The 27,500-nt window shown below is 42.9% G+C and overlaps 1 protein-coding gene across 6 annotated transcripts in view; it reads right to left on the minus strand.

Moving 5' to 3' along the window:
* LOC134086938 (NACHT, LRR and PYD domains-containing protein 12-like) overlaps positions 1–27,500 on the minus strand; it is a 176,458-nt gene that overhangs the window by 6,385 nt on the left and 142,573 nt on the right. The window contains exons 1-20 of one of the 6 annotated variants that reach the window (XM_062540156.1): positions 20,392–20,456; positions 19,750–19,898; positions 18,897–18,932; positions 15,851–15,900; positions 15,132–15,247; positions 14,493–14,747; positions 13,605–13,673; positions 13,278–13,352; positions 10,819–12,415; positions 9,894–10,070; positions 9,434–9,607; positions 6,522–6,692; positions 6,162–6,332; positions 4,708–4,878; positions 4,260–4,430; positions 3,132–3,302; positions 2,608–2,778; positions 2,311–2,481; positions 1,104–1,274; positions 588–613 (exon numbers count right to left, since the gene is read on the minus strand). In XM_062540156.1, coding sequence (XP_062396140.1) covers positions 588–613; positions 1,104–1,274; positions 2,311–2,481; positions 2,608–2,778; positions 3,132–3,302; positions 4,260–4,430; positions 4,708–4,878; positions 6,162–6,332; positions 6,522–6,692; positions 9,434–9,607; positions 9,894–10,070; positions 10,819–12,415; positions 13,278–13,352; positions 13,605–13,673; positions 14,493–14,747; positions 15,132–15,216 — 3,826 coding nt within the window. In that variant the 5' untranslated portion in view covers positions 15,217–15,247; positions 15,851–15,900; positions 18,897–18,932; positions 19,750–19,898; positions 20,392–20,456. Of the gene's footprint in view, positions 1–587; positions 614–1,103; positions 1,275–2,310; positions 2,482–2,607; positions 2,779–3,131; positions 3,303–4,259; positions 4,431–4,707; positions 4,879–6,161; positions 6,333–6,521; positions 6,693–9,433; positions 9,608–9,893; positions 10,071–10,818; positions 12,416–13,277; positions 13,353–13,604; positions 13,674–14,492; positions 14,748–15,131; positions 15,248–15,850; positions 18,858–18,896; positions 18,933–19,749; positions 20,220–20,391; positions 20,457–27,500 lie in introns of those variants that run through there. The other 5 variants (XM_062540149.1, XM_062540163.1, XM_062540170.1 and 2 more) reach the window with 5 other exon arrangements.

Below are 27,500 nucleotides of genomic sequence, written 5' to 3' on the forward strand. Positions count from 1 at the left end.
GGGTTGCATAAAGCGAGCAGCAAGCGTTAGGAACAACTAAGCAGCTTTAAATAAGGCGCCCTGTTTGGATGTAGCCATTTAGAAGCGAGGGGAGTTGACCAGCTGATGTGCTGACGCCCACAGCGGTTAGCAGCGTCTTGACTACTTGCCTGCCAGAACTGACGCTGACGCTCAAATTTCCCATTGAAATAATAATCCATTAATAATCCAACAAAAACATTGCTTTCTTCTCTATCTTCTCATTCTATTCTTTTCTTCCACTCTAACTTGAGACTCTCCACATGTTAATCTGTCTCTGTTCTCAGGGGCCTCTCATGTGTCATGCCGTACTAGTTCTCCTTCTTTCTTTGTCTGCCATCCCTCTGATGTCTGGCTACTGTAACATGCCAACATGTCCGTCTGTCTCTGTTCTCTCTCTGTCACTATGATTCAGTGTGTTTCTGCAGGACGCCACAGACACATGCTCTAAAGGCCTTTCACATACAGTGGTGGCCTACGCCACAGTGACATACTGTAGCTGCTCAATAAAGAACACTTCAACATCATTAGCATAACAGTACAACACTCAACAGTAGATCAACACTTACATTTTCTCAGTTCTCCACGGGCATGTCTTTAAAGGAGAGAGAAAGAGAGAGAGAGAGAGAGAGAGAGAGGGAGAGGGAGAGAGAGAATCAGAATATCAGAACATAGTGCTCCACTCTGTGATCGTCAGCAGCATGTGAAATGTTCTTATTTCAACAGTTTTAGAATAAAATAAATCTATTCATGTTGTAGCAGAAGTAAATTCTACCATCATTAGTAGACAATAGTCTTCACCAACTTGAATGTTTTAAATGGCTACACAATAAAGTTGTGTTATAAGAGCAAGCCACACAAAGCCTTGTTGTCAGTGACTTAGCAGGCGCAGATGGTTCAGAGTACATCATAGACCCCATTAGTCATCCAACTCTAAACAAATAATGAAACTGATGAAATTGCATTAACACTCAACACACTTCTCACCCATATGTACTGGTAAGTAGACTGTTATTAGACCAATAAGTCCTTTAAATACACTGTTTAAAAGCCTGAGGAGAAAAAAAGGAAAGTCAAACACAAACCTCAATATCTGTAGCTTACAGTCGATGTCACCTTTCAATGCACTTGAAAGATGAACTCCAGCGATGTTTAAGTGATTGCCACTCAGATCCAGTTCTGTCAGGGAGACCATGTGCTGCACAGCAGAGGCTACAACCTCACAGGATTCCTCTGGCAGTTTACAACCAGCAAGTCTGCACAGAGTGACAAAGACAGAGTGCAAAAGGCAGATAGGAATGATGTCATTTAATTTAACCATGTGTATAATCACAATGTTGTTAAAGTCCATTTCAATTAATAATGTTAGGATTAGGGATGGGCAATACAGACTTACAACTATACCACAATATGTCATGATTTTTGGTGATGACCATATTAATGATGGTATGGAAATATTAATCAAAGTCATGTCAGCTTACAGTCTTAACAGAACAGTGCAAACACAAAAAATAAAACTTGATTCTGACCATCATCAGCAATGAACTCTTTTTTCCTCGTCTACACTTTGAACTCAAGCTATCAAGAACGCAGCTATCAAAAATATACCTCTGACATATTTATGAATATGAACACTATTCTGGTTCCTTTCTACATTGTGTAGTTTCACTCAGCACACCAGGAACATAACAGAGAAAACATGTAGGAAAACATCTAAATTGTGTAAGACGAGGTGCCCTGCATTCTGGACATGAATGTGTCTGGCTTTGAACACAGGAGCCCCCTTACCAAAGCATCAGAGTATTTAGCTGTGTATCAAATAATCATCTCATACCAGGAGAATGTGGCTTCAACACACTAGCCCCTTACCCTTACTGTACCTGTGTGGCATCTAAACTCAGCCCATACCAGGAAAGTGGGAGAGAAAACTTCATCTGCTTAAGGTGTACTATGCCATCCGTACCATACTCGAGTATGCTTGACCCACAGTCCAGTTTGTGATCGCCTATGCGCCTGTAAGCCTATGCAAAGATTTTAGAGCACAGCAGCTCAACCGTGTCTGGGTACAGTTTGATAATGCAGTTTGAGTGCGGCCCAAGAACAGGAGAGAACCGTAGTCCAGCACAGTACAAGTGAACCGTGCCCAGTGTGAGTACCCCCTTAGTCTGGTCTTCAACACACTAGTCCCTTACCGTATCTACAATGCCTTCACAGTGTAGCAAATAAACAGCCCAAATCTGAATGACACACTTCAGGTACAAGATTAAAACCAAAAGAAAGTCAAAACCCAACCTTAATATCTGCAGTTTACAGTTGGAGTGACTTATCCCAGCACTCAGAAGCTGAACTGCAGTGATGTTCATGTGATTGTCACTCAGGTCCAGTTCTGTCAGGGAGACCATGTGCTGCACAGCAGATGCTACAACCTCACAGGATTCCTCTGTCAGTTTACAACCAGCAAGTCTGCAAAAGAGAAAAATAGTGTAGACAACATGCTTCTTATTATTGGCAACAATATGAGTCGAGAAAGAGATTAGGTAACATAAGTTTTTACAAGATGGATGATGGTTTTCACTCAGTAATACCAACCTGAGTGTCTCCATCTTACAGTGCGGATTCAGTGCTTCAGAGCCCAGTTTTCCTCCACAATCCCCCAGAGTATTCTTACTCAAGTCCAAATCTCTCAGGTGGGAGTTTACTGACTGCAGGGCAAAGGCCACAATACCTCCAGACTTCTCAGTGAGTCCACAGCCAACAAGTCTGTAAAGCACAATCAATATGTTAGAATAAGTAGGGGAATGCCCATCAAAGTACATAACACCAATGGGGAGCCAAACCCTGTTCAATAACCATGTTACAGATTACAAAACATAACTCAGAAACAGGGGACATGTTGGGAACCATGAACATGGATTAGGAAACAAAGGGAACAGGTTCATAAACTCTTATGTTTTGCTATACAATAATAAGCTTTTAATAAAATAACAATCTTGACCATCAACTTATTCCATCCAAAATGTTCTCTTAAAGTACAACTGACATGATGATTAAGAAAAAGGTCAGAATAAAACATCAAAATGCAATACATCGCTGAAGAAGTATATTTATTCAACCTCAGTGTCTCCAGTTTGCACTTTGGACTCTGTAGAGCAGAGAGCAGCTTTTCTCCTGACTCCTGCAGGTCATTCTGACTCAGGTCCAGCTCTCTTAAGGGGGAGTTTGCAGACTGCAGAGCTAAGGCCACAATCTCACAGGACTTCTCTGTTAGCTTACAGTCAGCAAGTCTGCAAGAGAGGCAAAAAAGTATAAAAAGTTAATGTGTCATGTTTCCAATTTAGTAAGAGTGAGAGAGGAAAATAATATAACTGCCCCACATATAGCGCTGGTTTTCAGCAATTACTGAACATTTGTTCTGACTATGGGATGAAATATGATGTGCAATACAATGCAAAAAAAAGTGTTGTTGTGATATGTAGAACTAAAGGGGACAAAGAGCTGTGTTTTCCAGATTTCTATCTGTCAGGACAAGTGTTGGGAGTCTGTAAGAAAACAAAATACCTGGGTCACTACATCACAGATCAGATGTCTGATGATGATGACATATATAGACAGTGTCGCATGCTATATGTCCAAGCTAATATTTTGAAAAGGAAATTCCAAATGTGCTCTGACAAAGTAAAAATTCAGCTTTTTAAAGCATACTGTACTCCACTATACACTGCAGCCCTATGGGCAAAGTTTAAAAAGGCCAGTCTACAGAGGCTACAGGTTGCTTATAATGACTGCTTTAGGATATTACTGAAGAAGCCTAGGAGCTGTAGTGCTAGTGGCCTGTTTTGTAATGCAGGTGTCAGAACCTTCAGAGCATTGTTGAGGAACCTGATGTATAAATTTATCTGTAGCCTGAATATGTCACAGAATTACATTGTTATATTGCTGACCAATCCCAGATATAGTACAATTCGTTACCAGTCACCAATGTGGGGGTACTGGTATGAATGTCTTTTATGAAAATGTGTGGGGGAAGTTGTTTTTTTTTTTTCTTTTTTTGGTGTTTGTTTGTTTTTCATGTAGGGCTGTTTGTGTGTTCTTCTATGGACCTTGAGTCTGACAAATAAAATGATGATGATGATGATGATGATGATATAGTAGAAACCAGGTCTAAAGCAACACTACTAAGGGGATAAGAGGAGAGGAGATGAACAAAAAATCACAAAATGGGAAGAGAGTCAAACACCAACCTTAATGTCTGCAGTTCACAGCTAGGGCTGCATATCCCTGCATCCAGAAGCTGAACTGCAGTGATGTTCATGTGATTGCCACTCAGGTCCAGCTCTGTCAGAGACACCACGTGCTGCACAGCAGAGGCTACAACCTCACAGGGTTTCTCTGACAGTTTACAACCAGCAAGTCTGTAAAGGTAATACAGTGTGATTTAACTCTCCTGGTGGTGTTAACTCGGCTGGGTAAACCTGCCAGATCTGACAGCGATTTGGATTTCGTCCTGCAGCTCAGACTGAAAACATGTACATCTACAGTATCTCTCCTGCTTCCTGTTCACATCTTCTGGGTCCAATCACAAACTAGTCATTTGAACTATGCCCATTGATCACTCCTCTTGTGCAGTAGAAATAAAGCGCAGACTCCCCAGATTAATGTTCCATCTCAAAAGATTGTAGTAATACCAACCTGAGTGTTTCCATCTTACAGTACGGATTCAGCGTTCCAGAGCCCAGCTTTCCTCCACAATCCCCCAGAGTATTCTTACTCAGGTCCAGCTGTCTCAGGTGGGAGTTTACTGACTGCAGGGCAAAGGCCAAAATATTGCCAGATTTCTCAGTGAGTCCACAGCCAACAAGTCTGTAAAGCACAATCAATATGTTAAAATGAGTAGGGGAATGCCCATCAACGTTACAGATTACAAAACAGAACTCAGAAACAGGGAACATGTTGGGAACCATGAACATGGATAAGTAAAAAAAGGGAACAGATTCATAAATTGTGTGTGTGGATTAATAATCCAAGGGGGACAGTCTGTCCTCCTGCACAAACCCCATTATGACATAACTGTGAGATGGACTGTGGCAGGAAAGGCTTTGGCCACTGCCTGATAGCGGTCATTCTGTCCAGCTGATGTTTCTGCTACTGTGGACATGCAAGAAGAGAGCCTGCCACAGACAGCAAATACAAACTATATATGTGCCACACAGCAGTCTTTCCCTCTGTCGGCATCTAGACGGGCTGTGGAGGCAGGTAACTCATAACTCCAGAAGAATATGATGAAGAGTTCAGAATGCAAACCCCTCTAAATCCGGCAGACCACTTCTTTAAATACGCATTTTTTTTAACAGGCTCCTAGGTTTTTGCCTACAAACGTCTACTATGTGTGTAGTAGGGCATTCAATCCCCATCGTCATCTGTTTTTTTACAGAGGTGGCATTAAGAGCCTTTTGCATTTGAACTATTCAGATATTCCATAATTACAGAATATTATCACAATATTTCTGCAAAATTGATTGGCTATTGCGTAGAGTGAGCCAAATTAAACATCAGGAAATGTGAGCAAATGTGGCCAAGTGTGCACCGCATTTCAAAATCATGGTTCAGATGTTCCTGAGAGATAGATGTTCTTGAATAGTGCCCCCCCATGGGCAGGTCTTCCCAAAACAGGGCGTGTCCAGAGGTTGTTGTGGTGATGTCATCTTTTGTGTGGCATCACAAGACATTGATGATTTAAGCAATACATTTTTGTATTTACATTTTTGACTGGGAGGCACTACACCACAAATTAGTGTTTATGGGCTAGGTTTATGGTGCTGCTTGAGACCATCATTCCACAATAATATCTTCATCTTGGGCACAACGGTTCTTGAGTTACATGGAAACCCGGTCCAATGCTGTTGGGAAGTGGTAGTGTAGTGGTTAAGGAGCTTGGCTAGCATGTACATGTAGTAGCCTGAAAGTTGTTGGTTCAATTCCCGGCTTACATCATTGGGCCCTTGAGCAAGGCACTTAACCCCAAGTTGCTCCGAGGACAGTGTAATCCCTTGTATGTAAGTCACTTTGGACTTTGAAGAACATACATTTTGGGAATGAATAATGTTCATCTCATAGACAAAATGAAAAGAAAGTCAAACACCAACCTTAATTTCTGCAGTTTACAGTTGGGGCTACACATCCCTGCATTCAGAAGCTGAATTCCAGTGATGTTCATGTGATTGTCACTCAGGTCCAGTTCTGTCAGGGAGACCATGTGCTGCACAGCAGAGGCTACAACCTCACAGGGTTTCTCTGACAGTTTACAACCAGCAAGTCTGTAAAGGCAAAACAGTGTGATTTAGTTCTCCTGGTACTGTTAACAACACCAAACAAGGAGGAAAGTGTGTAACACACAAGTAGTTTAAAGATGTCGGGAACTTGTAACGCCTGTAAAACAGAGTAGAGAAAGAAATCAGGTAACAAGCTTACAAGATGGATGATGGTTTTCACCTAGTAATACCAACCTGAGTGTCTCCATCGTACAGTGTGGATTCAGCGTTCCAGAGCCCAGCTTTCCTCCACAATCCCCCAGAGCATTCTTACTCAAGTCCAGCTCTCTCAAGTGGGAGTTTACTGACTGCAGGGCAAAGGCCAAAACACCTCCAGACTTCTCAGTGAGTCCACAGCCAACAAGTCTGTAAAGCACCATTAATATGTTAGAAAAAATAGAGAATGCCCATCAAAGTACATAACACCAATGAGGAGCCAAACCCTGTTCAATAACCGCCCTGATACAGATTACAAAACAGAACCATGCACATGGATCAGTGAACAAAGGGAACAAGTTCATAAACTGTGTGTGTAGATTAATAATCCAAAGGCACGATCTGTCCTTCCAGACACACCCCATGCTGACACGTCCAGTTTATGCCCCTGAGGAGCAGCAAAGTGTGCTTGATCAGCTGCTGTGCTTGTATCTAAGGTGTTAACACAAGTTACAAAAATACTCAGGATCTATCTATCACCTTGACCTGTTCACAGAAACAGATGATGAACTGTAATGGAATGAGACTTTTTGTATCTCATAAGCCATACAGTGAGGACACAACAGAAATAAGTAAAAAAAGAAGAGCTCGTATGATATTCTCCACCTAGCATCAACCATGCTTATGAGAATGCAGATGCAGGCATAACAGCATTTGCTCTCAGACTCTTTTCAACAGAATGGAACACTGATCATATTTTGTATTAACATCATCACTGACATATGCCTATTCATAAAGTATAATTATGTTTGAATATAAGAAATTAAATCATGCTTGTGTGAACACTTGTGGGTAGACCGTTCGACAAGCTTAGCACCAGACAGAAATCAGAAAAACATACCATACTCAGAAATACTGTAAGGGAGCAATACACAGAAAACAAGGGTAACTGTTGCAGACAATATATACTGCAGACAAGTATACTGTTGGGGTCATAGCACGGTCAGATCACCTGACAGTCTGAAAGCTACGGAGCCCGGGAAGGGTCAGATGGGTGAATATTTTGTGCACTTTTGCGTTCCCTCGCCATACTTTTGCGTTCCCTCGCCATACTTTTGCGTTCCCTCGCAATACTTTTTGCATTCCTTCGCAATACTTTTTGCGTTCCCTCGCAACACTTTTTGCGTTCCTTCGCAATACTTTTTAAGTTCCCTCGCAATACTTTTGCATTCCCTCACAATACTTTTTGCGTTACCTCGCAATACAATTGCGTTCCATCACAACAACTTTTGCGTTCCCTCGCAATAACTTGTAGCCTAGGTGTATGCCCTTTAAGCCGCATGTTCCGTTTGCGGAGTGGGAGGGGTAGAGAGGGAGCGAGGGTGTGTGTGTGAGATTGGAGTGGGAGAGAGAGGCATGTAACAGGGCATGTAATCTGGACAATAATGTCCAGATTATCCATGAGATGAACTGCAGTCCATGTAAACCTGTATGGTAGGCTAATGTACAGAGCCCAAGTTGACAGGAACACATACAAGTTACAGTATTGCGAGGGAACGCAAAAAATATTGCGAGGGAACGCAAAAGTTATTGCGAGGAAACGCAAAAAGTATTGCGAGGGAAAGCAAAAGTATGTGCATCTGGACCCCTTTTGGTTTTGGAGTCTGTTCATTGATCATTGGATTATTTTCTTCTGCTTTTTCTTATAACCTGTCTCTAATTCACTTTTATTTCTTATTTTTCATTTTTATTCTTGGAAAATAAGCTACCTCCAGTAAGGGTTAAAGGGCTTTTTTCTTGTCTGGTTGCTCTGTAAAGAGGACGTTTGCCCCCTCGGCTTGGCTAAGATCACAAATCTCTCCTTTGGCTGCAAAATCAGAGCACTGGAGTATTGTTGTGATTCACATGAATAGAAGAATAGAATAGAATATATACTTTTTTGATCCCGTGAGGGAAATTCAGTTCTCTGCATTTAACCCAATTTAACCGAATTAGTGAACACACAGCACACAGTGAACACACAGTGAGGTGAATCACACAACCCAGAGCAGTGAGCTGCCTGCCCAACCAGCGGCGCTCGGGGAGCAGTGAGGGGTTAGGTGCCTTGCTCAAGGGCACTTCAGCCATGGTGGACTGGTCGGGGATCGAACCGGCAACCCTCCGGTTACAAGCCCGGTGCCCTAACCAGTACACCACGGCTACACATGTGTTGGAGGCAGCTACAAATACTGCAGGTTTGGGGGGACGGGTACGTTTTTCCCTCCTTCTGTCCAACAGAAGAGGGAGCTCACTGACTGCATTGAGAAAACCACTTGGCATAATTGTGACATGTTGGCTGAGGTGTTTTAGCCGTAAGAAATGAATGTTTTACTAAATTCCAGTTGGTAAATTAGGTGCATAATACAGTATGTGAATATTTGTAGGCTAATCGGTAAGAGTTTTGACATTTTGATTATTCTGAAAACTTTTGGTGAATAATAACGCGGAAACATTCCCTATGGCCTGTGTACAAACTACACAATAATTGTGAAAGACAAAAAAAAAAACGTGTTGTCTGAACAGGCCATTATTGATTTCACAGAAGGAAGTTATACTGTAGCTTAGAATCATTTTTAATTTTGAACACTGAGTCTCATGCATTCTTGTTGGGAAATGATCATACAAATTATTCTAATGATTTACGATGACATTATATTGTGCATAAATAATTATAAATGACTATGATCTTCACAGAAAGTGTTACCTAAACACTTTTACTAACAGTAGATATATACCAATTCTTCTTATTAGTTCACGTATACAAAGTAGAACACTTCTGTACATAAACACAACTGATGCAGTGTTCTCTGTGCCTCTTTCCTGTTTTTGTTTCGTCTGTTTCATATAAACTGAATTACTATTATGTCTATCAGCTATTACGTTTATCATATCGTATATGGCTCATAACTGACCTCAGTATCTCCAGCTTGCACTGTGGATCTCCAAGTGCTTCAAAAAGCGGGTCCACTCCTTTATCCTGAAGGTCATTGTCACTCATGTCCAGTTCTCTCAGATGGGAAGGTGTCCTTTGTAGCACTGATGCTAACAGTTTACCGCTTGGTTTAGTGAGTTGACACTGATTCAGCCTGTTAAAAAACATATGTAAAGACAGCTAATGCAGGTGTCCCTTTTAGGGTACTGTAGATGCCATTACTTTACAGCTTTCTTTAGGGAGAGGACACTGATTTGGCCTGTTTAAAAGTTAAGGTTGGTTCTGCTTGTCCACCTACTGCATGTCACTGGTATACTATTACAATTGGAATACTTTCATTGATATTCATACACCCTGAACAACACCCAGTGCTGAGAAATGAACATCTTAGCCAGTTGGTTAAGGTCCTACATCATTAATGTTAACACAGGTTTACCCACCAAACTCTCTTTGAGACCGTCACTACAGGGAGCATTCTGTGGAGCCCTTCCTCTGATCTCAGGTATTTCTTCAGATCAAACTCCTCCATGTCTGTAGCTGACATGAGCAGCAGATAAGCCAGAGCTGAACACTGGGCTGGAGTCAGATTCTTATTCTCGTCTGCTGAGTTTATGTACCTGGGTATCATTTAAGACAACACGTCAATTATACATAGGTAAACAATATTCAGAACATTATTCAGAAATGTGCTAGGTAGGCCTACACACATGAAATATATTCTGAATCTGAGAGATGAAGTTGATACTTGATACCATAAGTATTCATAGTCTATGGATTGTTTGGATATGAATTAGATTCTCAGAAAATATTGCTGTAGGCCTACATTGTACAAGGGACCGGACCATCTATAATGGTATGTTATTGAGACTTTACCCCAATATAATTGACTATTTATTCACACTTCCACGGACAAAGGAATAGGACTGCAGGTAATTAGAATATTAATTTTAGAATTTTGTGAATCAACATTAAAATGAAGATTGAATAGTAGCCTACTGATTTTTCGCCTTTTAAAACCCCTCCCTATGGGTCTTCCATATTCATCAAAATAATAAACATTTTACTCAACTGAACACTTACAGGTCTATGCATTAATCCAGACTTAATATATTAATCCTGGTAGCCTGAAGTATTTAATTAGCAGAGCATACAAATCTTTTTTAAAATACAAATTGTTATTTGAACTTTCTCATTTTTAGAAAGTTCAGACCACTCTCGCGTCTGGTGTAGCCAGTTCTATTGATTAGTGTGGAAGGTAACTGTTGTAGCGCTCACAAATTTATTTATTTTATTTATTTATTTATTTATCACAAACTTATGCTCTTTGCCAAAACCTTCAAATAGAAAATGGATTGTGGTCATTACCCATTGATCTCCTCAACCAGTGAGTTGTCCCCAAGCTCATTCAAACAGTGGAAGAGGTTGATGGTCCGTTCTGGTGGGTAGTCTCTCTTGATCAATTCTTTTATGTATTGAACTGTGTTCTCGATGCTTGTTTCTCTGATTGCTAACTGTGGCAACAGCTTATTCAGGGGGAACCTGATTTGAGGCTCCAACATTGGAGCCAGGCCAAGGACGAAGCGGACAAAAAGATCCAAATGTCCATTCTGGCTCTGCAGGGCCTTGTCCACAGCAATCTGGTAAAGGTCAAACCTTGAGGGTGAATACAGCCAGTGGTCCGTCTTCCTCCATGTGTCAGGGATGCGGTTTCTCAAATAACAAGTTGCATTTTTGTGCAGAACATAAAGAGCTGCCAAGAACTCCTGCACACTTAAGTGCACAAAGCTGAATATTTTCTCTTCAGCTACAGCATACTCCTCTTTGAAAATTTCTGTACAAACTCCAGCCTGTAATGATCCAGACTTGACATCAATACCACAATCTTGAAAGTCTTTCTCATAGAATATCAGATTGCCTTTCTCCAGATTGTTGAATGCCAGTTTCCCAAGCTTAACAAGGAGCATCCCTTTTTTCTTTTCATTCATCTTCTTCTTCTTGTCCAAGTGTTTATCATTCATTCGTTTCATCTGAGACGCACAGTACTGTGTGTATGTTTCTGTCAAGGTTTTGGCTTGTTCGTCTTTGCTCTGATCTGCCAGTATTGCATCTACCACACTGGCTATAATCCTGCAGAACACTGGTATGTGACACATGATGTGGAGGCTTCTATTCTTCTTGACATGAGTAATGAGTTTATCAGCTTTCTCAGGATTGTTTATGTTCTTCTGAAAGAATTGATCTTTCTGGTCATCATTGAATCCTCTCACCTCTGTCACCAAGTTGAAGCACTCATCTGGGATCAGACTGGCCGCTGCTGGTCTGGTTGTAACCCAGATGTGTGCAGAGTTCAGTAGCTTGCCCTTAATGAGACTTGTCATGAGGACGTCCACAGAGGTCTTCTCATTGAGTTCACTAATGCACTTTTCAAATTCTAGGGTGAGCCTGCTTTCGTCCAGACCATCGAGGACAAAAATAATTTTGCATTCAGTGAATTGAGGGAAATCTCTCAAATCTTTGAGTTCAGTGTAGAATTCAAGGAGGAGTTCAAGAAATGTGTAGGATTTTTTCAATAAGTTCAGCTCTCGAAACAGAAGAACAAAAACAAAGTCAATGTCTTTATTTGTTTTTCCTTCAGTCCAATCCATGACAAACTTCTGCACTGCAACAGTTTTCCCCACACCAGCAATTCCCAAAGTCAAAAGTTTTGTGATCTGCCTGTCAGTGAACATGTTATCCCACTGAATGTGCTTGTCAAAACTTGATCCTCTCCCAATTTGTTTCATGTTAATTGTCGACACTTCGTGTGTACTGTTGACCCCACCTGTGCAGCCCTCAACAATGTAAAGGTCAGTATAGATATCGTCAAGATTTTTAACCTCATGGTCTTGATGAACGGCAGAAAACTTGGTTCTTAAGTGCCTTTTGAGCTTCTGTTTCAGTATCGACTTTGCTGCACCACAACCTAAAGATAACAAAAATAACATAATGTTATAAATATCTAGTTGCAAATGCAGTATTTTCTTAGTAATGTTTTGATTGCTGATGTGATTTAAAAAAGTGCATTATATTGCTGTTGGTATTCTGTTCTATTCTATATTCTATATAGCCCTTCACTTTCACTCCTCATGGCCCCTCCCACAGCCATGGAAATAATATATGATGACCTAACATTTAGGCATGAGGTATCTATGAGAGGGGTATATGCCCTACACTCGCACTATGTACATTGTGTACTGACCCGCAAATTAATCATGGCCCTTTGCTTCCCCGTTGCATGAAGTTAGTGAGAGCTACATTGTTGATGAACAGATGATGCAGAATTATCCTTCAGGGGATAGAGGAGAGAAAAAGCGAGAGAGAGAAAATGAGAGGGAACATGAGAGTAATGAGAGTAATTTCCACTAGCCTAAACAATAGCCTACGGACAGTGGCACGGTCAGAAAATGATGATACTTCCAATCCACTCATTAATCTACAGGTCCTCGTGCAGGAAATTACTCTCACTCTCTTCAAGTGAGACCCCCAAACCATACAATGTTTTTCATTTCATTTAACTTCTTTGTCCAAAGTGACTTCAACTATAATACAAGGGATTACATTGTCCCCGGAGCAACTTGGGGATAAGTACCTTGCACAAGTGCACAACGGTGGAAGCTGGGAATTGAACCGACAACTTTCAGGATACTGCATGCTAGCCTAGCTTCTTTGTGTGTGTGTGTGTGTGTGTGTGTGTGTGTGTGTGTGTGTGTGTGTGTGTGTGTGTGTGTGTGTGTGTGTGTGTGTGTGTGTGTGTGTGTGTGTGTGTGTGTGTGTGTGTGTGTTACCTTGCTGTGGCACAGGTGCTCCAGACATGTTCATGTTGATCCCTCCACCCACTGCAGAACTCTGCTGGTCTCCAGCTTAGGAGAGAGAGAGAGAGAGAGAGAGAGAGAGAGAGAGAGAAAAACAGTATGGTGAAAATGGGAAAATGCAGATAAAGTTAAAGATAAATGGAACAGAAAAAGTCACACAGGAAGTAAGAAGAAAATGTGAAAGAGGGAGGGAAAGAGACAGCAGAAAAAAATGAATGATTCTTCCCACATGCACGAACAGGTGCATTATCAAAGACTTGCAGTTAATATATCACTGGTGAAATGACGGTGGCTCTTTACCTTGCTGTGGTGCAGGTGCTCCAGACATGTTGCTCCCTCCACCCCCTGCAGAACTCTGCTGGTCTCCAGCTTAGGAGAGAGAGAGAGAGAGAGAGAGAGAGAGAGAGATGAAGCAGGAGGTTGAAAACAACAGAGAGAGATAATGAAAATGACAGATAAGACAGAAGAGAGGAGATGATTGAGAGAAGAAACAGGAAAAGGATAGCCTAGAAATCTAGACGCACCCTAGCGACCAAAAATATTTTTGCCTAGCTGGATGGTCTAGGGTCGCACCGTTGAGGCCAAGCCTGCACTAGGCTCCAGGCCAGCCTAGCCAATCAGAACGCTCTATCTGTGTGCGGAGTCCTTGAGCCCGCCTTAGCACACCTTCGGCTTCCGATATTGACGCCAGGGGGCTGGACCATGCGTCTTTGTTCGATGAGTTGGGTGTGAGACCGTGTTGCACAACCACAGAGAAAAACAAAAGATGGATGAGGCTAACGAAGCACGCTTGTTTGAATCGGCTTTGGAAGAGTTAGACTTGGGCTTTTCTTTGAAGGTTGAGCAGAAAGAAGCACTCAAGTCATTAGTTTTAAAGAAGGATGTATTTGCTCTTTTGCCGTCCGGCTACGATTGGTCACAAATGCTGGCCTATTACGTGCAGAGGCAGTTTGAAAGACAACTGTTCATCCCACCCACAGGCTTCAGCTCTGTGAATGGTCCGACCCCACACTATACATTTCTGTATAGTTTGGCTTGCCAGGCTAGGAAAAGGACATAAAATGGAACAGAAAGAGTCCAACGGGAAGTAAGTCGAGAGAGACAGCAGAAAAACTAAACAATTCATTAATGTTCTTCTTTTCACATGCACAAATGGGAGCTTCATCCTCGACTGTAAGATATACTTACATGTTGCCAGATTCCTCTCCAGGTCTATAGCCAGCTGGTTGTGGTTCATCTTCTGCAAGGTGGTCACCATGACGCCTCCAGCTTCCATGGGGTACGTCTGCACCAGCAAATCCACGGTTTCGTCTCTGTCAGCCTTCTCCAGCTCTCCCCATGCAAATTGACCCTGGTCTCGTAGGCGATGCTTAAATGTCTTGAAGTCGGCATCCGTAAGGTCCCCCAGGGTCTTCCTCAGCACTTCCTTAAGGGCTGCTGTTACTGTGAGATCCAGATTAAGAGTCTGTTACAAACTGCACAAATTCATTCATTTCTCTTCGTTGCACCATTTATTTATTTACACCACTGCTTTATATAATCTATTTTCAATATGTCAAAATACAATACTGTAATACCATGATTAATTAAAAACAAATAGTTATTTCCTGTGCAATAGACACATGGTGCATAAGCTGCAGGACACTGTTTTATGGTAGATAAAAGAAACAGAACCATATGAATGCCATCTTAACTGCCCCGTGTATTAACCTCAGCTGAAGAAATGTTGTAAAATCAATGCCGGGGCCCTCAGCTAATAGTTGGGAAATTACGGTAATGGGAAATAAACAAAGTGCATATTCTCAAATCAGCAAAGACAGACATTACCTGCTCCTTGCTGTGACAGGGCTGCTCCTCCACTCAGTGCCAGGGTGCTCTCCATCCCTCCAGGCTGAGCTGTGACATTGGCCATGTTTAACCCAGCAGCCCTGCTGGCCTCACACCTAGAAAAGTGTACATGTAAATGTGAATACACTAGATGCAGCCCTGCTGGCCTCACACCTAGAAAAGTGTACACGTAAATGTAAATAAACTAGATGCAGCCCTGCTGGCCTCACACCTAGAAAAGTGTACACGTAAATGTAAATAAACTAGATGCAGCCCTGCTGGCCTCACACCTAGAAAAGTGTACACGTAAATGTAAATAAACTAGATGCAGCCCTGCTGGCCTCACACCTAGAAAAGTGTACACGTAAATGTAAATAAACTAGATGCAGCCCTGCTGGCCTCACACCTAGAAAAGTGTACACGTAAATGTAAATAAACTAGATGCAGCCCTGCTGGCCTCACACCTAGAAAAGTGTACACGTAAATGTAAATAAACTAGATGCAGCCCTGCTGGCCTCACACCTAGAAAAGTGTACACGTAAATGTAAATAAACTAGATGCAGCCCTGCTGGCCTCACACCTAGAAAAGTGTACATGTAAATGTAAATAAACTAGATGCAGCCCTGCTGGCCTCACACCTAGAAAGAGAGAGAGAGAGGGGGGTTATGTTACTTGTTTTCATTAAAAGGACAAACATTGGAGTGAAAGAAATACATTACCCCCTACTTGCTGTGGCAGGGTCCTTCCTCCACTCAAAGCCTGGGTTGAGCTGTGACATTGTCCATGTTGAGCCCAGCACCAGGGGGGATAGATAGGACAAATAAAGATAAGAGACGGGAAGACAGGGGTACAGAGAAGGAAAGAATTAAACAGTTAGAAGTTACAGTAGGAGGCAAGAGTGCATTCCCCACTTCCTTCAAACAGGGTGAGTTAGAACCTGTAGTAGAGGGAGCTATTGCACCACATTTCATTTGAATCCTCACAACATTACTGTAAACAACCATGAAAAGACAAACTGTGAAATATTCATGTGATGTGAACACCAATATGAATTAAAGACAACCCAATTATGTACCCAAGGTTAATTCAATTGTAATCTCTCATCTTAGAAACTGGGATGTGATTTCTTTCACCAGGGCACCATGCTTCACTATACTGAACTGGTAGGGGATCACTGTGATTTTTTTTCTTTTTCAACAGAGGTATTGTCTCTCCACAGATGATGCCGTTTCTTAAACATCTACAAACATTGAACACACGGTTTTACAGCCAGAACGTCTTTTCAGATTCTTATCACCAAAGAAAGCATAGTGAACTACATGCAGCACTGACTTAGCTGTTCCATCTCCACATTCATCGGCATCTAGGATCACTTTAATTCTTATCTGCCTCTGTCCCATGTCCTTTCCTTTTCATTTCTTTTTGTAAGCACAGCGTGGTGCGCAGCTGCTCCTATTGAAGTTCTCGTGGCTATCACTCTCATTATCAGATAGTGCTAGCTTTAAAAAAAAAATTCTACTGTTAGCATTCTTTGCAGTGAGCCCTTCTTCTTGATGCAAGTCTCAACACATATCATATCAAACTGAAATGCTCCAAAGTCACACGATCTAGCCAGTTCTCTGAGTGCATTCGCATAAGCTTCAACTTTGACTTTGTGTTTTAAATTTATGCCTTTCCATACTTTCGAGTTGGGCCATTTTAATTACTAATACCCAGAGTCAGACCCTAAATCTGTCTAGATTTGGGTGTGGATTTTTAGGCTACAACTAGCCAATATATGGTAGAAACATTATTTTAATGGACTATTGTGTAAGGGATAATGTATTGTCCACTGGTAGTTATCCTGTCTCTCTCTCTCTCTCTCTCTCTCTCTCTCTCTCTCTCTCTCTCTCTCTCTCTCTCAGGTGGAGGCCAGCAGTGTTCCACAAGTCTGGCTGCAGGGGGTGGAGGGATCTACATGAACATGTCTGAAGCACCTGCACCACAGCAAGGTAAAGAACCACCGTCATTTCACCGTCATTTCACCGTCATTTCAACCCGACCTTTAAAAACATTTAAGCTTTTAATAGCACTTCTAGCAACAAATAAAAAAAACACAGTAAGCATCAATCAGTGTAATAAGTGCATCAATGGGTACAATTGTCTGTAGTAGTGCTATGAGAAGAGATGTTCTCTCAACGGAGATGTTCTCAAAATAAACTGTCTGCACACTTAAATCCTTTGCAATTTATTTGCCAAGTTTTCAGTCAGACGACCATCCTCAGGGCATGCCAAACCTGGCTTTACCTGTCTTTATCCAAACCTCATATTTACCTGCTTTATCCAACGCTCACCTGGCTTTATCCAACACTCATATTTACCTGGCTTTATCCAACGTCATATATACCTGGCTTTATCCAACGCTCATATTTTGTCTTTTGAAATGTATGCGAATTAGCACAGATTTAATTGGATTATGCCTAATTTGCATGTCTAAACATTACATTTTCTTACAGGTATTACAGTTTTTCTCAGTTGCTTTGGTACATTTCTCAGATCAGAGTTGAATTTCTCAAAACTACCTGTTCAATCTTCACATCATTGTGTCACTTGTGCACGCCAAAAAAGCAGTTTTTCCATTGCTTTGATCAAGTTGCGAATTTAGTACAGTACATCCATGCAAATGATTCTGAACAATTCTCTGGTTTTTCCTACATTATCAATTGCTTATGTCATGTTGATCAAAATGTATGGGTCTCTGTTGAATAGTCTCACCCCCACAACATTTAGGCATTAGTTCATAGTGTAAGTCTTTACATGCAAAATGGTTGAACATGTTGTCATATGACAATTTGTGGCCCAAAAGACAGGAACATCAGGAGGTGTAGGAAGTCTGCACTGTAATTCCTACAACACTGGATTTACAGTTTTCCCTAACGAGATTGTCCTATGGTGAAATTTCTACTATATTTAATTTTTCCCCTTTATACTAGTGCTGTCTTTTCCTTTCTGTAGCACAATGATAGGGTCTGTCAACAAATTACAGTAAAAAAACACAAAAAAAGCGCAAATGTGAATATTGTCGATCTAACTCCCACATACACTAAGGTGTAACCTACAATTTACAAAAAATGTCATACAAATTTTAGCCATAGTCTACATCAGAACATCCCTCCAGAGTACATTGTTATACTGACAACATGACTAAGCCATTTGACTGTCTTATCCGTACTTGATGACACAAGGACTTGACATTCTGATGCACTGACACGTTCATTGACACAAATATTTGGTTTTGAGAGATGGACTAAGGATTTTGAGCAAGAAACTGGCTTTTGCAAATAGTTTTGAGAAATGCACATCTCAAGGATGTACCAAAGCGACTGAGAAAAACTGTAATGGAAGTAATCAACTGGGGAAGAGTGATATCTGCTAGCTAAAAAGTGTACCCTATTTACCTGTAGTGTCTTGGCTCTACACACTTTCAGAAGACAGTATGACCAAACCTATAGGCATATATATCACCATGTTGTGCCTTACACAGTTTTTAATTTAACACTCACTCTTTAATATCTTCTACTGCAAAAGTGCAAAAGTGACAGCAGGGCACCAGGCTTATATTAGAGTTATGCCAACACAATCTAATCTTATTAAACTAGTAGACAACCTCAACATTTTGTTGGATAGCCCAAATCAAATCTTTGATCTAGGGTTGATTATTGCTGATACTTCTGCTCCTCCCTCAGGTAGTAGGCCACGCCCATTTTACTTAGTCTCAAAACTCACCTGACCACATTGCTCCCGTACTTTGCCACGGTAGCTCTAGAAACAAGACAAACCAGTCTAGTGAGTACTGACAATTTCAAAGAAGCATTAAACTTACATTGTTTCATCATTTGTGCACACAGGTTTACACAGAGTAATGAATACCCTCATCACGTCTGACATGTTTGATGGCTGCCCTAACGCATAACCCGTATGACTGCATGGGAATCATCATATCACGAAGAGATTGTGTTGACAAAAGATTCTCAATTTGTTTACAGCTAATTGGAGAGCTCAGTTCTGGCCACGGTTGGTCAGACTGGTCTGTTGTTTGACTGCTGAGGTTAACAGGGTTTTACAGACAAGCGAGGAACAGGAATGTATATCTTTTGTTGCTTTGTTTTGTTATTATATTGTAGGACACCCTGCCTGTCTGAGCTGCTCTTTTTCATATCGTGCAAAAAACATGTTGCCAGTCGTGTTGCCAGTTACCCTAATTAGTTACCCTAGTAACATTCCTCCATCTGTTTTCTTATTACACCACTTTTCCAGCATTTTGTTACCACCGTCCCAACTTTTTTAAAAACATGTTGCTGGTATCAAATTCAAAATGAATATTTTCCATGAAATAGTCAGATTTGTCATTTTCAACATTTGATATGTTGTCTGTTGTCTCTGCGGTTTTGAAAGTTGCAAATTATTATATTCTGTTTTTATTTCACATTTTACACAATATTCCAACTTTTTCTGATTTGGGGTCATACATTGACACATTCAGATGCTCGCACGTACGTACGGACCCAATTTATAAAGTTAATTATTGCTGATACCTCGGCTCCTCCCTCAGGTATTTTTATTTAGTCTCTAAACTCACCTGGCCACATTGCACGAGTACTCTGTCACGGTAGCTCCAGACACAAGACCAACTGGTCTAGTGTGTACCGACTGTCCTTCTCTTAGACTTCATAACACAGGTGTGGCACTAGACACGTCACGGTTTATTGTTCTTTGCTAAAATGAAGCCTAACAGAGAAAGAGGGAGATGCACACACACAGACAGAGAGAGGGAAATATGTGCAGTAGGCCGGCACCAAAAAAAATAACAGAGAGAGATGCACAGAGAAAGAGGGAGGAAGACAGACAGACAGAGAGAGAGAGAGAGAGAGAGAGAGAGAGAGAGAGAGAGAGAGAGACACACACAGGTGTAGTAGGCCAACACCAAACATGATGTGACACCATTTCATCTTATTAATCTGTGATTGGATTGTGTTGATATGTGATATACTATATAAGCTAGCCCTACAACCTAGCTTAATTCATCCTGATTACTTTTACTTTTAAGCAGTAGTCCTTTGCTAATTCGTTCGATTAGGTTACGCAGAACTGTCTGTCAGCCTGTTGAAAAGCAATTTACACCCTTTTTGATTAACCTACCTTAGTGACAAAAGTCCTGTCAGCCAGAAAGGTGGCCTGTCTAGTGTCTACAAAAACTCATACACGAGAGGAAATTACTCACAATAGTTCAGTTTTCCATCGTATCTTCGTCTTTCCACCAGAATGGACTACAGGCTTGAGTTGATATGCTAATCCTTTCGTTTTCACCTGTGTGCAGGTGCTCTTAACAGAAATTCTTTATCACAGAACCTCAGGAGGTAAGCTAGACCAGAACATCCAGTTTTATTAATGACGTAGCCTGCATACACTTTATTGTAGACATAGATATGTCACAGATTGCTAGATCTATGGCTATTCCATAAACAATTACAATTATTTTCATATATATATTATCTTTAAGAAACATCATTCACAATTTTAGATACTGGTATTCATGTATCTTTCCATTTAGTCAGTTTCATGGCCAAAACATTTTGTTTGAAATTTACTGTGACTGTGATTGGTCTTTATGATCCATATTCAATAAGACCACATTGATGCTGTTTCTACTTTTTTGGTGCAAACCTTTTAAATAGATAGAGGTGAGAATATAAAGTTTCATGCTTTCACGCAAACATCTTACTGCAACCAGCTTCAGGGAGCTGTCAGACAGGACGTGGTTTGTTCAGAGGTGTGCCTTTGTTTACATTGTTTCATGCAGTAAGAGTTTTGCTGAGGCACCCTTAGTGCCTCAAAAGTTCAACTCCAAGCGGGCCAAAGAGAGTGTGTGAGTTTGTTTTAGTTCGTGTCCAGCCCCATGTGTGCCTCTCAGCTCTCAGCCGTTTTTCCACCAAAACGAACCTGGTGTTGAGCTGGTGCCGTTCAGAATTCTTTGAACCGTGGTGCTATCTGTGAACCAGCCCGCATTTACACCAGTCCTGAACCGAACCAAGGATGCGTCATCAACGATGGGTGGTGGATGCAAAAGCGAAAGTTAATGAGATGCATAAACGGGAGAACGATATGACCCGTTGTCCCATAAAAAGGGCAGAAACTAGCTATTTAAAATGCTAGTCAACGTCAGCAGTGCAATGCTAGTTGAATCGTTTTGTGACCGGGAGGCTGGATGTGTTTCAGGGCCAGAAACACAGTGTAGAGCTCCACAACACTGACATGGAGTCACCTTTGGCATGGAGACGTCTTTGTCCACACGCCACTGGACATACGGCCCTCATACACAGCTGCCCAACCGTATGGAGAGACGTTAAGTGGACACAACTCACCTGCAGTTCACCCAGCCTGGGGACACACCTGTGTACAACTCACCTGCAGTGCATCCAGTCTGGGGGCACACCTGTGTACAACTCACCTGCAGTTCACCCAGCCTGGGGACACACCTGTGTACAACTCACCTGCAGTTTACCCAGCCTGGGGACACACCTGTGTACAACTCACCTGCAGTTCACCCAGCCGTCCAGCACTGATTGTCCACTGTGAGCTGCCTGTGTCTGTCCCTCAACTGGGTGGACACGATGGGCGTTGAGCCAGGCTTGGAGCTTGTGCATGTGTAGCAGGCCAAGCGGCACTGCTGCCGATGCTGCAGCAAGCAGAGCCAGCAGCCTCTGGCACAGGGGTGAAACACTGAGCGTGCCCCCCAGGTGGACGTGCACTGGACATGCACAGCTGTCCGGGGAGAGCAGCCTGCGCCGGTGCTGGAGTGGGAAGCCACCTCAAGCTGCGACTGCTGCACAGAGCTCTTGGAGGAGCAGCTGGAGCGTTGCTGTGGACTGCTGCGTGACCCGTTCCTGGGCCTGGTTGCCGTGGGAGGAGGCGCTGGGTGGGTGGGGCTCCGAGCGCAGCTGGGCTGGTGAGGGAGGACCAAGTCTTGGTCGTCGGGCGGCGACGTGACGTGACGTGACGTGGGCGAGTCCAGTGGGATGCGCTGACGGAGGAGCTGGAGCTGCTCTGCAGGGCAGCAGGGACCGGAGGGCTGCTGCGTCTCTCTGAGTGGACAGTGTTAGCCACAGGTGCCGGGACTGGGCCACCAGGAAGCCCAACTCACGGCTCTGGACTAGTGCCAAGCTCTTCATCACCCACCTGCAGCACAACGTGGAGGCCGATTGACATTTCAAAACACGTCTCTATTGAAGAATGAATGGGCTTTTGGGACACATATGGAATATACATGTAGACCCACTGGTGTGATGCTAACAGTCTGATTTGTCTCCAGATGAATCTGTGCTGTACGTGGGTGAGTCTGGGCCACCTGTGAGTCCCACAGCAGCACCCCGATACATTTGTACTCACACACACACACACACACACACACTTGGAGCAGTGGGCAGCACATACACACACGGAGGCTGGAGCACACAGAGCAGTGGGCAGCACACACACACACATACACACACAGCACATGGAGCAGTGGGCAGCACACACACACACACACACACACACACACACACACACACACACACATCCAGAGCAGTGGGCAGCCCTGGATCCAGCGCCTGGATACATGTGGGGGTTGGGTGGTCAAGGGCACCTCCTCCGTAGATGCGCGAGATCAAACCTCTCCACCCCCACCTGGATGCCCACAGGTTTAGGTCAAGGTCAAGTGGGTCAAGTATCTGCTCACTGAGAATGCACATACAACTGAACATGATGCTACACACACACACACACACACACACACACACACACACACACACACACACACACACACTTTTATTTCACTATGAAAATGTTCTTTTATTAACATTCTGTTCCCCTTTTTTATGTACTCATATCAAATACATTTGAACCAATTACTCAAATATAAAACAATCATAAAATTCAGATAAAGCATTTCACTCTCAGTCATATCAGAATGTAGCCTGGATGCCAGACCGAAGTTTAGCCCCGCCTCCATTCTTTTTCTGCAGGGAACTTCGGTCTGGCACTGCTCCGTTCAGCTGCTACTATTCGAGATACAGATCTGTTCGGACCAATCACATTTCACAGGGCGGGCTTTACGTGATGATTGACAGATGAACAGCAGTGACATTCACGGCTGCATGCGTCCTCGTTCGACGAGTTGGGTGTGAGACCATGTTGGCTTAGGTTGATTTTGATCGCAACAGAAATGCTATGGCTATGAATGCATAATTTGTTCATGCAGTTTGGCCTTTCGTTTATCTTAGCTATTGAAACGGAGGTTTTATCACGGATTCACACAACTATTTCTGAACACTTAGACCAACGAGGATATGTGGGAAAACTTCAGTTTCACTTTCACCAAGTTAAAACAGCATGTTTGGGTGATGTTGTTCCCGTTTGTTTAAAAATATCTGTTTGCTCGTTGGGTTAACGACACACTTCCCCAGCTGTTCATTGCATACAGTTTGAAGGAATTATTTTTAAAAACGAAGGAGGATGTTTTCCATAGCCTACCCTGCTACATATTTCTGTCTCAGATTTCGCAGATACTGACAGCCAATAACTTGTTCTGTTTGGTTTAGTCTATCCAATGAGTGCAGAGCTATCCCCCCCGCCCTGTATCGGTTGAATCACGCCCCATAATCGCAGCTGAATGTAGCAGTTTCAGACTCATATTCTGATAAGAATTGAGTATGACGTCGTCAGGCTAATCAGAATGTGGAAATAATGGTGGATTAACACTCCCAGTCCTGAGAGAACACATCCACTCTCACTCCATCTTCATTTGTTTAATCTTCAGAAAACATAATGTACAAGGATCAAGTTCAATTTTTTTTGTACGAAATTCAACAGCATCTGAAAAGTCTGTGCAGCAACATACTCCATCATTACTAAAATGGATTAATACTCCCAGCCAGCCCTTAGAAAACCCATCCACTCTCACACCACATACACACAGGAGTGTATGAACAGGAGTGTGTGGCTCTCCTCTCCTGCAGGATTAGGAGGTCATGTGATCTGGCACAGGGACACTGGGGAGTCAGGCCAAACCATAAACCCAGGATAGAGGGGCTCAGAAACACACAGACACACACACAAGTAGAAGGAACACATATACACAGGAGTCTGTGGCTCTCCTCCTACAGGATTGGAGGTCATGTGATCTGGCACAGGGACACTGAGGAGTTTTCATAAAGATTAAACCCAGGATAGAGGGGCTCAGTGAATGTGGAGTGGAGTGTGTGCAGGTGGGTGAGTGTGTTAGAGGAGACGCTGTAGAAGGACAGAGTGCCTGCTGGCCAGCCCAGGTACACTCCTACTCTGCTGGAGCGGGAGGAGGGGGCAGGTATGGCAATCTTCTTATTATTGTGATAGGCAGTGTAACTGTGTGTGTGTGTGTGTGTGTGTGTGTGTGTGTGTGTGTGTGTGTGCCTTATTTTCAGCAGATGTGTCCACATGAGAGGGTCAGCCCTTCTCTGCTCTCTGGGCTTGAGTGAGTTCCTCACCAACTCACCAACACACCACAAGCATGTGCTTGGGATTGCTGGAGGCTCATCATCGTCATCATCATCATCATCATCATCATCACCATCACCATCGTCATCATCATCATCATCATCATCATCATCATCATCATCAGTAGTTACTGTAGTGGAGGCCCTGCTGTGCAGAGTGGAGTCGTCAGGACCTCAGCCAGGGCTGCAGACTGGTGGCATGATTTCTCTCACGCTGCTAGGCAGCCTGGATTCCATGGACCTGATTTGCGCCTCAGCTGGGGAACCAATAGCAGAATGGAGGGGAACGTCCTACTCCTGCATCTGGAGAAGCCATGTGGTCGTGCTGTGGCGTGTGGTCCAGGTGTTGTACCCAGGGGCTCGGAGACTGTAGCCTCAGGTGGCGTGTGGTCCAGGTGTTGTACCCAGGAGACTGTAGCCTCAGGTGGCGTGTGCTCCAGGTGGCGTACCCAGGAGACTGTAGCCTCAGGTGGCGTGTGGTCAGACAGAGCTCTGGATGCAAAGGTGATGCAGGGCGTCTCTCCTGCCTCAGGACTGCACTGATAAACCTGTTTTCCTGCTATTCAGTCTTTCAGTCAGTATTTCAGAAACACTCACACAAATGGAGAGAGTACAACAGAGGAAAGATGATGTAGCAGTGGCAAGCTCTCCTCTCCTGCAGGGCTAGGAGGTCATGTGATCTGGCACAGGGACACGGAGGAGTCATAATATCCAAACCTAAACCCAGGACAGAGGGGTTCACTGAATGTGGAGTGTCTGTGAATTCTTAACCTGCAAGAAAAGGAAGTAATGCATTTATTTAGCCAACTCCAATGAAGTATTATGACCATACATACAAACACAAAAACAAACACATACACACAAACACACAAACAAACACATACACACACAAACATTCCAGTTTGATGTACTGATTCTGTTTGTCTAGTTTCACTGGTTTGGGTTTTTTGGAGTCTAGTAGTCTTGTTTGCTCAGTTGACCATGTGCTCGTCTCCACTACAATGCATATGGTGTTGACTGCTTGCTCTGACTCGTTTTTCTTCGTTGTGCTGCCTCATATTTCCTCACATCCTCACTCTATCATCGTGTTAACGTCACTTCGCTGCTGCACACGTGTGTGGACCTCATTGGTGTATGTACTGTATGTCTGAGTGCCTTTGAGTTTCACTGAGATGCTGTAAGAAGCTGTGACAGGGCCAGACTGGACCCAGTCAGCCCCCTGCTCGGCCCCTAGAGGGTCTTCATCGTCGACCCAAGCTGCCCCAATGATTTGCCCAGGGGGCAGGATGTGGAGGTTATAGCTTCAGCCAAGTTAGTATGCCAGCTGACGGCCGCCATCTTTAAAAAAGGGCATCCGACATGTGCTCACTTCTGGCTCCATTTTCACAATCAAGCAAATCAGGTGACCCATTTCAGACCAGAACCAGAACCAAATCCCATAACCCCTAAACCCATAGCCATAACTCACAAGCATATACCCATAACCCATAACCCATAACCCATAACCCATAACCCATAACCCATAACCCATAACCCAACCCATAACCCTAACCCATAACCATACCCCTAACCCATACCCATAACCCATAACAATAACCATACCCATAACCCATACCCTAATCATAACCACACCCATAATCATAAACCATACCCATACCAATACCCATACCCATTACCCTAACCATAACAAGTAGTGTGCCTGTCTGAGTGCATTTTCCAGTTTTGCGAGTGAAGATGTTTTGCTTTTGTGAGAAAACCTTGTTTTCTGTTCAGGTCTAAATCTAAGAGGCAACCTTGACAACACAGACAATATTTTAACAGTCCGTGTGTGTGTGTGTGTGTGTGTGTGTGCGCGTGTGCGTGTGTGTGTGTGTGTGTGTGTGTGTGTGTGTGTGTGTGTGTGTTGTACTCACCCAGCACTGAATACTTGATGTCCTTGAGTACCGGTAACGGACTCCTCATCCTTCAGAGACACGTGACTGGACACAGGGTAATCCATCCTAATCAATCAATTTATCAATCAATAGACAGAGAGAGAGGGTGATTTAGATTACAAAAATCATGAGACAGGTCCCCTGTCATTCTCAGAAAATAGTCAGATCGGATATTAGTCAGTCAAGAGAGAGAGAAAGAGAGAGAGAAATAAAATTGCCTATAGGCACGTAATTTTAGCAGCAGTGAAGACCAATCAGAGGAGGGTTCGAATTTGCAAGGGTAAACGTTGGCCCTTATTCGTTTTTATCGATTGTTAAAGGTAAACAGTCTGATGAGGTATTTTCATGTGAAATACATGGATACTGGACACTTCAAATTTAACATTTTAACAACATTAATCAATAGCCTATAGACATTCAAACTCCAACTGAGGTCCTGAGACAGTGTGAAAAAAGCAAAACTTGTACTTTTACTTCTCATGACCGATTCAAACAAATGCATGCATGCATCAGGAGAATTTGACAAGATTTGGGAAAGATTCTTGAAAGACTGGAGTCTTTTAACAAATGTCCCTCACTGAAGCTTTGCTCAAACGACGACAAACTTTCAAGAGTCTTTCCCAAATCTTGTCAAAGTCTTCTGGTGTAAGGATGTCTGAAAGGAGAAGGATTTGAGATATTCAGACCTGCAGGGAGAACTGCCGCCCTGTGAGTTCCACACCACTTCATACAGTACATGAACCAGAATATGCAGCCAGTATCATTCTTTATTTTGTTGGCCTAACAGGTTTGAACTCACTGGAGAGACACTACAGGTGAACAGGGCAGACTAATATAATGGTTTAAACTGAAGAGACACTACAGGTGAACAGGGCAGACTAATA

Source organism: Sardina pilchardus, chromosome 1, assembly GCF_963854185.1.
Source record: "Sardina pilchardus chromosome 1, fSarPil1.1, whole genome shotgun sequence".
Classification (NCBI taxonomy): domain Eukaryota; kingdom Metazoa; phylum Chordata; class Actinopteri; order Clupeiformes; family Clupeidae; genus Sardina; species Sardina pilchardus.